This window comes from Atractosteus spatula, chromosome 3, assembly GCF_055471065.1.
Source record: "Atractosteus spatula isolate fAtrSpa1 chromosome 3, fAtrSpa1.hap1, whole genome shotgun sequence".
Taxonomy (NCBI): Eukaryota; Metazoa; Chordata; class Actinopteri; order Semionotiformes; family Lepisosteidae; genus Atractosteus; species Atractosteus spatula.
This window is the reverse complement of record NC_142708.1, coordinates 5,979,627-5,994,440: the sequence shown is the minus strand read 5'-3', so window position 1 is coordinate 5,994,440 and position 14,814 is coordinate 5,979,627. Positions and strand designations below refer to the sequence as shown.

Genomic DNA, 14,814 nt, shown 5'->3' with positions numbered 1-14,814 from the left:
ATTACTAAGCAAGCTGCTCCCCATTGGCCAAAGACTCAGGCAGGATTCCCATTCTGCCATGTAACCATTTACATGGTTATGAAACTTATTTTTCAAATAAATAAATCCTATGTCAAACTTTCACTCATGCGTTTGCATAATGCCTGCCCCCATGTGTACATTTCTTTTGAAATCATTTTATCTCCCCTTTCCTGGGAAGAGAATCCTCCCGTTTCTCACAAATAACACGCTTATTCAATCTGTCCTCCGACTGTGGATCAGAAAAGCTGCCCCTTCCTGTACTTCATCATGGTAAGCACCGCACCTCTCTCTGCCCCGAGAGAGAAGCCACAGTCGTTTGAAGCTGTAGCTGTTTGACCTGTACATGTTAGTTCTACCATCCTTCCTCTCATCCCTATGGAACTGGAGCTCAGTAGGATATTGCCACAATCTTGAGGAATAATCGAAGCCCAAGAATGAGATGCATTTAAGAGAGTTTCTTAAGCATTAACAGTGCCTATAAAAAGTATTCACCCCCCCCATCGACGTTTTCACATTTTATTGTGTTACAGCATGGAACCATGTATTTACAGTAACTGAGAACTTTTGCCACTCATCAACACAAGGTACTCTAATGTCAAAGTGAAAAAACAAATCCAGACTTTTTATAGGCACTGTAAGTAGAGCGAGATTTGGCTTGACTGGCTGGGCTGGGGGGCACGGGACAGGGAGACCAGGACCCCCATGCAGTGAGGAGTGACCAGGGGACAGCTGGGTAAAGACGGAGCCGGGGTGGAGGAGGGATACGCGAGGCGAACTGAGAGAAGAGGGATTTGTGTACTGTATATACAGCATTGAGAAATGACCCAGGGAATGATTATGATTCAGAACAGCTGGGGAGAAAAGCTTGCTTGCCATCATCCCCCCAGACGTTCAGTTCAGAATTTCCATGTATGGCACTGGGGATTGGGGCAGAAGTCAGCTGCTGGGCTTGCAGGATGCAGTTTAGACGTCTCTCATTCCAGTTAAAAAGCTTAAAAGCTTGGCTGTTGAAATGACCTGTCTATCAGTGGCAGCCTTGCAAAAAAAATTTAAAAAATGCCTGTTCATCCCAGGCCTTGATAGGCAGGCCATGGTAAAACAAACAGCACATTTACTATGCATAGGAACTTAAAATCAAACGAATAAAAACCTACAGTATCTCTTCTTTGGTCTACTTGGGTGACTTCTTCAGTTCTTTACTAGCAAACTGGGAAGCTAAGCTGCATAACAGTTCTCCACAACAGTCACTCTCTGAAACTCTTCAAAATGCTTCCAGAATATCAAAACTCACAGCTCCACTTGCTCAGTCAGTCTGTGGCTTCCTTCCCTCACACCCTCTGGCACAGCTTAGGTTGCAGAAGATTTGCCCTTCCTTCCCCCCCCGCGTCCTGCTTTTTAAATTCTCACCCGACCAATTGTCTTGTAGGAAGAGGTCAGGTGACTAAGTGCAGCAGCTCTCCACAGCATTCTGGGGAATGTGGTCTAGACAAGAATCTCCATCTTGTCTGGAGTTATTGGCCTCTCCAATTCACCAAAAATGATCATTTATAATATAGTGTGATGTGGGAGACACACACCACACCTCCAGTAAGCGTCTCAGTAAGAGCAGTATTTGTAGGATACATTTCCAGCACCCTTTGGGTCCTTTGGGTTCTGCAGTCAGATCTGCCCACTAACTTTGAATCTCTAGCAATGTGGCCTCTCAGCTGACCTCTCTACTGTATGTATAGCTCCTTTCAGAGTCTGGTTGATGAGGTGCATTCAGAAAGCATGTTATATATTTAGTCTCTAGTGCCTAACAACATCCCTGTGGAAGTGGAGCAAGGCCACTTGAAAATCATCCTACACCTGAGGCCGACACCCTTCTTCCCTTCTTCTATATTCATGAGTGAAAGAACAAAAGGTCACAGGCTGAAATTCCTCGCTAGGCCCAGGGACATTTAATGTTTTTTGTTTAAAATGTGCCTGAACACATGTGCTTGGTCATTCAGTGCAATTCTGACAATCGCACAGCTGTAAATCTAGGAGATCACTGTCTGTTTATCTTCAGCAGTATACAGAAGTTGTCACCCATCTCGAAGGTTTGGTGATTAAAATCCATTTCTTATGCCTGTGAAATCAATGTCCACAGTGTAGTTATGTGTTGGCTGTGAATATTTACGTAACATTTTCAAAGCACGGCTCTGTTAGTTAATCCTTGTCCTCCCTTGCCTGAGTGCCTCAGACAAATTAGCTTTGCTTCTTTGAGGGAGTCGATACACTGGAGGTTTACTTCTAATAAGATAGTGCCGTTAACACAGAGACAGAAGGCAGTGGCTCCTCAGTGCCAAATACTGTTATTACAGCTTTTCCCTAGTGTGGCTTACTGATCTCCAGTGGCATGGTGTGTCAGGAGGTGGGTGGCTGTTGGACTTGTGGGGTTGGAGGTACAATACAGGGTATAATCAGTGTCAGAGAAATAAATGTGGTGGATGCAGAGGAAGGTATTCCCTTGTGCGTCTGCCAGCTTTATACAATGACCTTTGCAAAAGACCAAAAATAAACATGAATAGAGCATTCAAGATGTTAGGTCCAATCATTGTTTGCCACTACCTATTCAGACTAAGTAGACTTAGATTGCTAAAGCATTGCTCAATTTTTGTAAAGGTTATGCAATTTTCAGTATTTAAGAGAGATTTCCATTTTTTTTTGTGCAAATATCTGTTTAGCTCTGCGAAAGTCTTGCACATTCATGAGTCCTGCTGTATCGCATTCTGCCTCTCACCCAAACGGGTGGAAAGAAACCTATGATGTGAACTCAGCTCTGTAGCAGGTGCTGCTCCTGGTCTTTGTGCGCCCTCTGCAGGCCCATTGTCAAACTACATGACTTTACTCCATCTTGAAACAGAAACCAGAAAAATGCTGAAAAATTTACATTCATCCACAGACATCTTTTAAGGAAGGTATTATATTACCATTGTGGAAATCCATTCATTTAAATGAATGTATTTTGCAATTTTGTGCCCCAATTACTGCTATATGAATTAGCTGTAACCTGAACTTTGGGGACTAGAATGGCCGTTTTCTGATGAGCTTCTACTACAGATATATTAATACAAATAGCCACAAGTCACAGATAGCGCCACATGCGACGGGAGATGCCAATTGTCCAGTGCAGTGTGCTAATATTACTTTGAAGTTGTTTTACGTATAATCTGTTAAGGCAAGCACAATTGTATGATCTGTGTTGTATTAATTCAGTGGAATTAGCTCAGTAGGAACAAGCTGAAGTAAATGCCACGCTGAAAAGTTTTTTAAAAGGCCAAGAAAATAACATTTTGGTTGTGTAGCTTTCTTCAGGTGTGTCAGGTCAACCTTAATAAAAATGGATCTACAGAATGAGACACTCTGAAGAGGCTCCCCAGCTCAAGTGTTGTGTTTTTTTCTGCTATCTTTTTTACTTTCAGTGTGTAGTTGATCTCTGCTTCTTCCTTTTTAGCTAGCATGCTGGTCTTTCACAGTGGTGGTGGAGCATGTGTTCTGGGAATTTCTATAGGACTGTAGCACAAAAGGCAAACAGTCCTGCTCTGATATTTCAAAAGGTGTATTCAGGCCCTGCAGGTCAGTTTATTTTCACTACCTTGCACCGTGGAAGCTGTTGCAAAAATGAATGTTTTCCATTGCCGGTCGATGGGAATGCAGACAGGACTATATCAATCAGACCAGCATCGGCATCTACAAGTAGTTTCATAATGAGGACAGAAGTCGAAGCCCCCTGAACCCTTTAGAAATCTTCCCAGCTCAGCAGCTGTTTGAAACCCACCCTCAGACACACAAAAAATGTGTGCTTGAAAACATAACGTGGAACCTGAGGTTTGTGGTTTAGCAAAAATTGGCGAAGGTGGGGATCGGCCCTACAAAATCTCAAAACCCAATCCAGCCATCCTCAATTCGGTGTTCTGCAATTACCATGTCTGGATTTTAATTTGAGTGCATTCCTGTATGAAGGAGCCTTTCTTACACCTGCGCTTCAGCCATCCTTTAAAAAGCTCCTGAAATGTTTCCGGGCAGCTTACCCCAAAGTGATGGACCAGACCAGTCAGTTTAGTCTTACTTGTTAAGTGTGCTGTTGTGTGCTGTGATACAGCAGCGGAAGCAGGGTTTGGGTTGGCCAACACCAGCTGTCTGTCCTTTCACAGGCGGAGTGCCCGAAAGCCGAGTGTTTCGAGACCCTGTCAGCCATGGAGCTGGCCGAGCAGATCACTCTGCTGGACCACATCGTATTCAGGAGCATTCCCTACGAGTGAGTCCACCAGCTTTGCTTAAGGGAGAAATGCGACACTAGTTTTTTTATTTCGGCATTAGAAAGAACCGGCATTGATGAGTGCATTTCATACCACAGTAGAAGTAAAATGTACACAGTAACTTCTAAAACCTCCAATTTACAGCACAGAATAGACAGAATTTTACAGGTATGCGCAGTGCCATGTTCTGCGATTCAGAACGAGGCAATAAAATTGCCAGTGAGGTGAAACAGTCCTATAACATCATAAACAAATCGGCTTGTGAATACTTCTCTTTTAATCCAATAGAAATATTGCTTTCGATTTTGAGACAGTTTTGCCAACAGATACTGCTTACTTGTTAACTCTTCATGTACTGTAGAGGATGCTGGAACATTTCTGTGGTGAAAAACCTGTACTTATTCACTTGTACATTTCTCATTTCAGTGACTAGTGAACAGGAAAGGCCACTTCACAGCACAGTTCATGGGAACTCTCGACAACATGGCGACTATACAGTACTTTCACATAGTTCACGATTTTGTGCTAATTTTTTGAACATTTTTCTATACAATCAATGAATCTATTTTGTTCCCAAGATTAAATAACCGGTCAGAGAAATTGGGACTGCATTAACTCATCTATTAATGATAATTAGACATCAGAGGTCACCTGTATCATCAGAGCGTCACCAAATCTACATTCTGTTAGTATGAATGCTCATGTTTTCTGACACTTCTTCTCTTTTAGGGAGTTTCTTGGCCAAGGGTGGATGAAGGTAGATAAGATGGAGAGAACCCCTTACATCATGAAGACAAGTCAGCACTTTAATGACGTAAGTAGGGCCTCCCTGATCACGCGAGACAGCTCATTCTGGTTATGCTGTACTTAAAAAACACCATACTATGAAATATGGTTTTCAAATACTGTAGGTGTCATTGCAGCACAAGCATTCTAATACACATAGTGTACAATTTCTATGTCACCAAAAGTGATCACCTTAGAAATCTGATGAGGTCTGCCAATTAAAAACATCTCAGGCTTATACTTATTTAATTGGAGATAATTTTGACCCCTCCACCCAATTGTATATTTTCTATACATTTGACTAGTCCTGATCGAGAAATGTGAGGACTTGATGATGTATGCATGGAGATCTGTTTTACCAGCATAACAATGGAAGTCAACAGCATATTTATTAACAATCTGACCTAACAGTAACCATGTACGTTTTGATAAGGTAAGGACTGAGGATTGGGCCTTGAGGACAGGACAGGGGCAGGAGCCGATTTAAAAATTGCCAGTGTTTCTTGGTCTGATGCACTGTGCAGCTGGCCTTCCTCGTGATGTAACGTCCGTGCTGCCTGCCCACCATTACTCCTCCACCTGTTTCTCCTCAGATGAGCAACTTGGTCGCCTCCCAGATCATGAGCCACACGGACGTGGGCTCGCGGGCCAACTCCATTGAGAAGTGGGTGGCAGTGGGCGACATCTGCCGCTGCCTGCACAACTACAATGGGGTGCTGGAGATCATCTCCGCCCTCAACCGCAGCGCCATCTACAGGCTGAAGAAGACATGGGCCAAGGTGTCCAAACAGGTGGGCGGGGCTCGGCCCGGGTTGACTGTGCACGAGGAGTAACAGCGCCCCAGAATGAAAAGCAGTGAAAGATGTGTGTTGAGTGGTCAGTCACAGTAAGATTTGGCTTCGCCCACTGGGCTGAGGGCAGAGTGAGGTGCACACCAGAGGGCAGCTGCAAGGGTGGATGAATCTGAAGGAGAAGAGGCTCGTGTATAGTGTTTATATTTTTTTTAAATCGAGGAAAGGATGTCACGAATGATTACGAGTAAGGGCAGCTGAGGTGAGTTGAACTTGTCTGCTATCACCCTCCCCCCCACCAGAATTTCCCTATGAATCCTGTTAGCAGGAGGGGTACAGTAAGTGTCCATAAATGTAGAACTGCAACTATTGCCACCTGTTGCTGTGTGCAAAAGTCTATGCTGGGGCCTCCTGATTGTCTGTGCCGGTGAAGGCGCTTGCTGGACTGTGGTTTGAGCTCTGTGATCCTGAGCACAAGCTCTGAATACACTGTTCTCGCCCTCCCCTGTGTGAGGTAGCAGGGAATGACAATTCATCAGTGCAGAAGAAAGGTTACATACAAGAGGGGGCCATTTGGCCCATCTAAGCCCTTTGTTAATTAGTAGCTAATGAATTTGAAGATTAATACCTGCCAGCTAAGAAGTGAAACACACTACGGGTTATTCCACTTGGGAGGGCAAAATTATATTGTCATTCTGAATCGGAAAAAAGATGTGCTAAAGGCATATTTCAGATACTGTATATATTCGAATTTCAAAAGCTGGACAGGAGACATTATTTTTCAGAAGCATTTTCATTTTTGAATGAAAGTGGACAATGAAGGTGACGCTTCACCTCTGCTTTCCTGTAGACTAAAGCGCTGATGGACAAGCTGCAGAAGACGGTGTCATCAGAAGGCAGATTTAAAAACCTAAGAGAAACACTTAAAAAGTAGGTCATTCTTCTTTTTCTTTCTTACAATACCTTTCATATTTCCTTTGACAATAATCCCAGTTATTTGGTACGGAAGCGCATTGCTTCCACCAAGGAAAAAAAAAATCCTCACCTTTATCTCGTAATTCCAAGAAAACTATCTCGTAATTATAACTGAGTAATTTTCACATACTTTATGTGCTCACGCGATTGCACGATTGTCATATAATACCTACTGTATATCAAGTAGGTAGTGACGTCAGCATGCATAGGCTGCAAAGGAACAAGTTAAAGGGTTATTCCTGCTGAAAAGAGAAGAAAAGAAACACAACGTTTTGGCTGTGAAGCCCTCACAGCCAAAACGTGCTTCTTTTCTTCTCTTTTCAGCATGGAATAAACCTTTAATTTATCCCTTTAATACTGTAGCGCTTTCGGGTTCTCGTACTGTAAGTTTGCACCCTAATGGCTCCCTCCTCAGGTTGGCCCTCCACTGCTAGTGCTCGAACCCGTGTCTCTGGTGTCACTCTACAGGGAACAAGCCAGCTGAGCTAAAGGGAGACCTCCCCTCAGATCCCTGCTTTTCACAGGGAAGGGCGGTGATGTCACCGCGCTGGCAACCAGCTCGCACAACCTGTGATGTCGGTCATGTCCGTAACATCACCTATATTACTATGTGCTGACTTGCAGGTTTAAGCAGTGGAAGTGATTGGATGTGTAACTGTTTATAACGGGACCATCATTGCTTTGATCTCTAAATCCCACAAAACTGGTCCTCATGCTTGTAATGATTCTGCTCATATTTGCTCAAAATTGCAAGATTTCATTATGACCAAACCCCAGTCGAAATCTGTACAAATTCTGCAGCGCTGGACACAATCATTAAACTGAAAGTGCCAGCCAAGTGCGTTCAGTGCACAACGTAACAGGTTGTACATACACTGACGTAAGCATTGCTATCTCGTAATTACGAGATAATTCGTTAAGAATTTTTTTCCCTTAGTGGCAGCAATGTGCTTCCATAATTTGGTATTATTCTGTGAATATTAAATCTTGCTCAATTTCTTTTTATTTTTTATAATTACTTTTTATTTAGTGATGATTTACATCTAGAACTTAAGGCAAAGTGTAAAAAAGTTCTGGTTTAATCTTTTGTTTTACAGTTATATTTTTGATATGATTATTTACATTATGTCAGCATGGATGGGCGGTTACAGTACATATGGAAAAATCACAGATCTTACTTTGATTCGTAGGAGAATATTTCATTCTTCTGACTTCATCGTGTTGAGAATGTGATGAATGTGTGTCCGAATGCTCACAGGCATCACCTGTTTCGACAGCAAATGTCAGCCCATATACAGGGTTTCAACAGGTGCAAGTTTACCTTACAGTTGACCTTACCAGATTTCTTATAATCCCATTTCTACCATGTTTCATGTCTTCTTATATTTCTGGTATCCGATATTCTGGTGTTATATGGTGCCTAAATATATTACAGTACTTGCAATAACAAGTACCTTTAACTGCAATGATGAAACGAGATTTCAGTCAGTGACTGGGGCTCAAAAGTGAGCCGGGAAACAAATTAAATCACAGAACTCGGAGAGCCAGAAATGCCATGAGGTCGGTTTTAATTGTCATCTGCCTGCTCTGTTTCTCAGCTGTAACCCTCCCTGTGTTCCGTACCTGGGGATGTATTTAACAGACCTGGCATTTATTGAAGAGGGGACCCCCAACTTTACTGAAGAGGGCCTGGTTAACTTCTCCAAGATGAGGATGGTATGAGGAGAACGTTCATTGAGGACTTTAGATCGTTTTGTGTTCCTGCTCTGCATTAGGGTTAAAATATTTGTAACTTAACACAGAGATTCTTAAATAAACCTGTTCCTCTTGTTTCAGTCATGTCTTAAATTACAGTATGTTGCTCAACTTAAGAATTCCCATTTTGTATGTCCCGTGTTTACAGAAGTTTCTCGTAAGCACTTTTTTTTTTCTCTGTGTGCTGCGATCTTACTGTCACTGTTAAAAGTCATTAGCTAAAATTCCCAAAACAACAAATGGTGTTGTCTTAATTTTCGCTGCGGATAATCCAAAAAGGAATGCAGAGTACATAAAGCGCAGATCCACACTGAAACACGTGTTCTTGTTGCTTGGTTTTGTCCCTGTGACAGATATCCCATATCATTCGGGAGATTCGTCAGTTCCAGCAGACCCCCTACAGAATAGAGCACCAACCAAAGGTATCACTCGCCTTGAAGTCGCCTGCCGGTCGCCACACAGAGTCTACTTTTTATTAAAAATTCTCTGCTATAGATTTGGATGACTAAAATTAGGTTTTAAAATGAAAATATGTTGGACGAAACATAGATTGCATTAGGGACTCCCTTTTCAACAATTTAAGCTGTTCAAAATTTCCATGATTCAGATCTTGAACCGGAAGACGCTGGTTAGAACAGGTGCTGTGTTCAGCCACTGACATCAATGCTGTGCCTGTACTGGAATGTACTCAGAGGGACTGTCAGGTGTAGCCAGTTAGAAAATTTCAATGGTCATCTTCGCTTGGGATCTTGGGATGCGTTTGTGAGCCCTGGTTGTCCTCCTGATCTCAATGGCATGTCACCTGTTTCTGCCAGGGTTCAGGGGAGAGAAAGAGGGCCCTGCTGTCAGCACTTTCTCTCAGAACAGAGTGCTGGTGATATTCACCATGGATCTCACGATGCGACTGGAATTCGAGAGGAGCTGTATCCAGTCAAGCTTCTAATAAATTGCAGCTTGTTCAAGCCTCAGCTGCTCCAAAACTTAGATGCATTTTAGCTTCCTTGCACTGGCTCTCTGTGGAATTTGATAAGATGATGAGAGCTGTGTGCACTCAATTTCCAACCCCCCTCATCAGTCTGGGTTTCTCAAGTATATGTTTTAGTGACTTGGACTTTCCAAGTTGGTGAAGAAAACAAAATGACCAGGTTCAGAATAAAAATAAAACTTAAAGTCAATATTCCACATTATCACTTGTGACAAGTTATATGTGACATATACTGTATATGACAGGAATTAAATGTATTATGTACAGTGTATTGTTACGTCTTTTACCTGCCTGCAAAGCAAATTTGCCATCTGGCACAATAAAGTACAGTAAGTCAAAATCACTAGTATCGCCATATGATCAATTACAATGCTGAGTGCCATTTCAATTAGTTTAGAAATACTTGTGTTATGGACAAAGGCAACAAATTGATCACAGCATTGCCAGACCTGGAGGTCCAGAGGGCAGGGCCAGAGACAAGAAGAGGCAGCGTCCCATGTACAATTTCATTTGATGTTGTTAGTGGCAGGCAGATTAGCATCTCTAATACAGCTTTTCTGTGGGCATTGTCCGAGCATCGCCGTGTCTTTTCCAGAGTGCGTCTCATTGCTGGTGTCTCTCCGTCTGCCAGGTTACTCAGTTCTTACTTGACAAGACCCTCACCATGGATGAAGACACCCTTTACGACTTGTCCTTGAAGATCGAACCCAGGCTGCCGGCATGATGGCCCACCACGCCCGCAACGTCAGAAAGGAGGGAGAGAAGCAGCGGGTGCACAGGCGTGCCCTTGAACTGACAGGAGCGGAGTGAATCAGGCAGAGCTAGCATGAATGAGCGAGGGGCGCGGTAAGAGAGGAAGGGGGCAAGTCATAGACTAGCGAGCTGGGGAGGGGATTCTTGCCAGAGGTAAGAGCCCATGTTAGCAGGAGGTGAGCAACACTTACAGTCTAGATATTTGTTACTGGATGCACTGTTTTGTCCAGGATGGACGTGACTGTTAAGTTTGGATCAAAGGGAAAAAAGGGCTTGTGTAGGTCTCGTAGAAGCACTAGAGAGGGCATTATAGCTATCTTTCCTTTTCCGAACATGAAGGGGCAGACAGAGGGCATGCGTGGAGGAGTAATGTAGCATGTAAAAACACATAAATATGAGTACTTCATGGTTTTCACCCTCAGATCCTGAGACTGCAGAGTTGCAGAACTCTACGAAGTCAGCAGGCTCAGATCCAGTTCCGCACAAGACGGGATAAAGTCTTTTCTTCAATCTTACGAGGTCTGGATTACCAGCTCCTAATCCGATTCAGTCACTGTCATCTGAGAAACCCAGGTTGTGGCTGCACAAGCAGAAATTGAAAAGCCTGAAAGAAAGCGATGGCAGTTGTGAATATTGCTACTCTGAGCTTAGTCCCAGTTCCCTGATAGTCTATTCTGCATTCTCCTGTTCCATGGTTACGTTTAGGATTGTTAGCTATTGCGTCACCAGAAAGGTTGACTAATAATTTAAAGGTTTTGTGTCAAAGGCATCTTCCATTGTGAAATTTAAAAGTTGAATCAAAACAGACTAGATTGTCTGTACAGTATGTTAGAAGTTTCTGTTATATTTGCACTGTATTATACATATATTTAATTTTTATCAGCAAGAAATTACATTCTTTAACAGAGAACTTTGCTCCAAGAATGGCTATGCCGCATCCTAGTGTAGCTTTATGTTACAATATTTCCAATAAAAACAGAGGATTTGTAAACTGCTTTTGCGTCCCACAGCACTTCACAAGCAGGAGAAGACTCGCTTGTTTGTTCCTCCCTGAACTGCAGACATGCTGGAGTAACACATTTTACACGACAGCTTTCTCCACAGTGGATAGAAGACAGAGGATAACCGATCAAGTCTGTAGGAAGGGAAAAGATGAAGGAAATACCTATCCCTTTCCTCCACAATCTCACCTCTTCCTTTTCTCAAATAACCCATCAGTCAGAATCATAGTGTAGTGTGTGAGAAACTCGGTGAGGGCACATAAGAGCATAAGACATGTTATGAACAAGAGGAGGTTGGGTGACCCATCCAGCTTGTTTGGTAGTTGGGCGGCTGATTGATCCCAGAGTCTCATCCCGCTGTTTCTGGAGAGAAGCCAGGGTCTGGGCTATATGGCTTAGTATACCTGGGTAGCTTCATCTAGCTCCCCACCACCCAAAAAATTGTGTTTTGAGGTTACGGGAGATTATTACTCCTTTCATCTTTCCTGTACCTTTCCTGAACCCAGTTCAGGAAACACTACAAGGGTCACAGAGGCAACAGACTGAAACGACAGGGGCACTGGGTTTGGTCAGGAAGAGGCTACAGAGGGAGCTGTAGGAGAGTAGGGGTGGGAGAGTAAATATGAGTAAATATGAACACAAGCTGATAACAATTCTCTGTGAACAAAAGTACTTCTCATCTCCTTGCCCGTTCTCTAAACAGTTACTTAAGGGCCTTTCATACGAAAACTCAGATGCAGCAACATTCTTCGGTATAGAATTATAAAAAAACCTCATAGCAGACAATTCCACTTTTCCAAATTTGTTAGGACATTTTTAAAATACTGCAATGTGGCATGTGCTTTTCCTTAAACAAACCTCATCTTTTATTTAAGATTCCCAAGTCATTTCTTGCATTGCTTTGTAATATCCAGTTTGAACTCAGCGCGGTGCTAATGACATTTCACAGTCTTGCCCTTTCTGTAAATGCTAGGATGTCACCCACAATCCAGGGCTGCCTTCCTGACAGAGAATGCAAATAGGAAGGCATTTGTGTAACCTTTGCATCTTCTAAAGGAGCTAAGACTACAAACTATGAAGCAGAATAACTCATAATCTAAGCAGGCTAAACTAAAATGGGCACTGCTTTTAAGCATGTTCCTTTAGATTTTTCACCTGAAAGTTTATTTGATGGTATTCTCAAGATTTGTATGAGAAACAGTAGTTAACAGGTGAACACACAAGTGAATTTACTCTATTTATATACTGGAACAGGATTGTTCGTTTTGAATTGTGTTGCTTTGTGCTACAGGTAGCTGCATTGAAATAGGTACTGTGTGCATGCTTTACATTTTTCTCAGCATGCAGTGTGTAGATAAATAAGTAATGGTTTGAGCAGTAAATATTTAATCACCCCCATCTAAATTTTTATTTAAGCTTTGAGTGCTAAAATCCAGCTAGCTGTGTAAGAAATTCTAAGGTGAAAGGAGGAGAGATTATTGTATTTCATTTCATACAGACATGCAGCATTTAAATCTCTCAGAGAGCTAAAGTCATTACTTTTACAGTAGTCGATACACTGGATTGTGTACAGTATGTCAATTATGTTCCTAAACAAAGTACAGAATAAAGCCATCAATGAGTATGTGTTCTACTGTTGCTCTGTATTGTGAACAAAGATTTGCACGGCGAGCATGCAAGAAGAGATAAAAAATTGTTTGCCGGTAATATTCTGAATGGAGGGAAATGGAAACGAGTCAATAAAAAGTGACATTTGGTTTTATACATATTAAATTTTAAACAAATCACATGGCACACTTGCATTTCTTTATAGCAACTTAAGTGTTCTGTAAAGGATGTGCAAACATTTGTCAGACATTTGATTTCATTTTTGCACGAGAACAGTTCCAAAATCTGCTAAAAAATCGCAATGGTGAGGAAAAGCGATTCTAACACTGGTATGCTCAGCCTCTCTCTTTTTAAAGGTGTTTAATCACGGCAGGATTGAAAGTACAACTCGTGACTGAAGCTTCATGAACTGTGCGCTCGCGGGCAGGCAGTGATCACTGTGTGCTGCATTTCCACGGGCTTGTCTCTCTGGCGTCTTTTCGCATCAGTTCTGACGAGTGAAGCACAAGATGCAGGAGCACTCCCTTTGTCTGAAAATCGCTTGCACGCGGTGCAGTGTGTGGACAAGTGATTCCTGCTCAGACCCAGTCACATAGTGAACGTCCACGTGCGATATTTGTGTGACACACACCAGTGCCTGGACCGGAACATGGAAAAAAGTAAATATTCTCCATCGAGCCAGTGGCTCCCCCTGCTGTCTGCATCCCTGAACTAATCTAGTCTGTCGGTTTCCCATTCTCTCCGTAGTAGTGTACTGTAAGTGCAGTAGTCATCGGCACACCATACTGAAAGCTTCAAAAGAAGGATTCATTCTGCAGCTCAGTTTTTTTTTGTTATGGTGAAGTTGAATGCATTTGCTTTCGGGCCACTTTTTTTTTCCATTCCTTTCTTTCTGAAAACTGCTCAGATGAATTATGTTTATGCAGGGAGCAAGTGACCCATTTCCTCCAAGCATCTATCCAAGACAACAGATGAAAAGAAAAGCTCTGAATCTTTATTTAACGTCTTTCAACATTATACAGAGGAACAGAGGCGCACAGAAAATCACTGCTCGATGTTTTCTTTAAATACGCCCCTGAGGTTTAGTTCTGTGGAAATCTGTCTTACTCTTACATGAATCATCCTCCTATAGTCTGCATCTGATAAGTTATCAGTGCAAATACTGCAAGTGGTTTTCCACTGGTACGAAGCATGTTTTGACAGATAATGGATATGCTGCTATTGATCTAAAATATTATGCCATGTCAGTAACTATTTTTATAGTATACAGTATATGTATCAATGTATTTATTTTTTAATATAGATAGACGGATATTCTATTTGAATGCTTCAGACATTTTTATTCAGGATTAGCTGCTCTGAGTGTGTATAATCCTCTTGTCTTAATCCAGTTTAGCTTTAACAGTTGGTTTCACATTCTTATAGTGACCACATTCTAATAAATAAACTCAAAACCCAAGAGCATCTTTGAGGGAGCCTGGTCAATACCATGTACTCAACTATTTAACTTATTACATTGAGACTTTTTATTTTAGAAAAACACCGAATTCTTGTATATTAAGCCAGAAGTTGCTACTTAAGAGAAGTTAAAAAGAAGTCCGCTTTGATATATGAACAATTTCTGTAGTATGACATGTTTTCCTTATGCCTTTCAAAGTGTAGAGTTAATGTCACCATTGAAAGTGGTTTGCTTAATACCAATTCATTGATATAGTGGGTTACAATATCTTGCTACAGAACCCTTAACATATAATACCATCATGTGACCTTCAGATTTCGGTCTCTGAAATAAAAGATATTGAGGACCAAAGTAGACTTTCTTTGTATTGTAGCAAGGTAGTATTCCTTCAGAGTGC

General features: G+C 42.0%; 1 protein-coding gene across 1 annotated transcript in view; it reads left to right on the top strand.

Annotated features, from left to right (window-relative positions):
* LOC148837302 (ras-specific guanine nucleotide-releasing factor 2) overlaps positions 1-13,135 on the top strand; it is a 107,414-nt gene extending 94,279 nt beyond the window's left edge. The window contains exons 22-28 of the mRNA XM_088911987.1: positions 4,200-4,303; positions 5,034-5,118; positions 5,684-5,881; positions 6,732-6,811; positions 8,455-8,572; positions 8,965-9,033; positions 10,228-13,135. Of these exons, the coding sequence (XP_088768113.1) occupies positions 4,200-4,303; positions 5,034-5,118; positions 5,684-5,881; positions 6,732-6,811; positions 8,455-8,572; positions 8,965-9,033; positions 10,228-10,320 (747 nt within the window). The 3' untranslated portion in view covers positions 10,321-13,135. The remainder of the gene's footprint in view (positions 1-4,199; positions 4,304-5,033; positions 5,119-5,683; positions 5,882-6,731; positions 6,812-8,454; positions 8,573-8,964; positions 9,034-10,227) is intronic.
* The last annotated feature ends 1,679 nt before the right edge of the window (positions 13,136-14,814 follow it).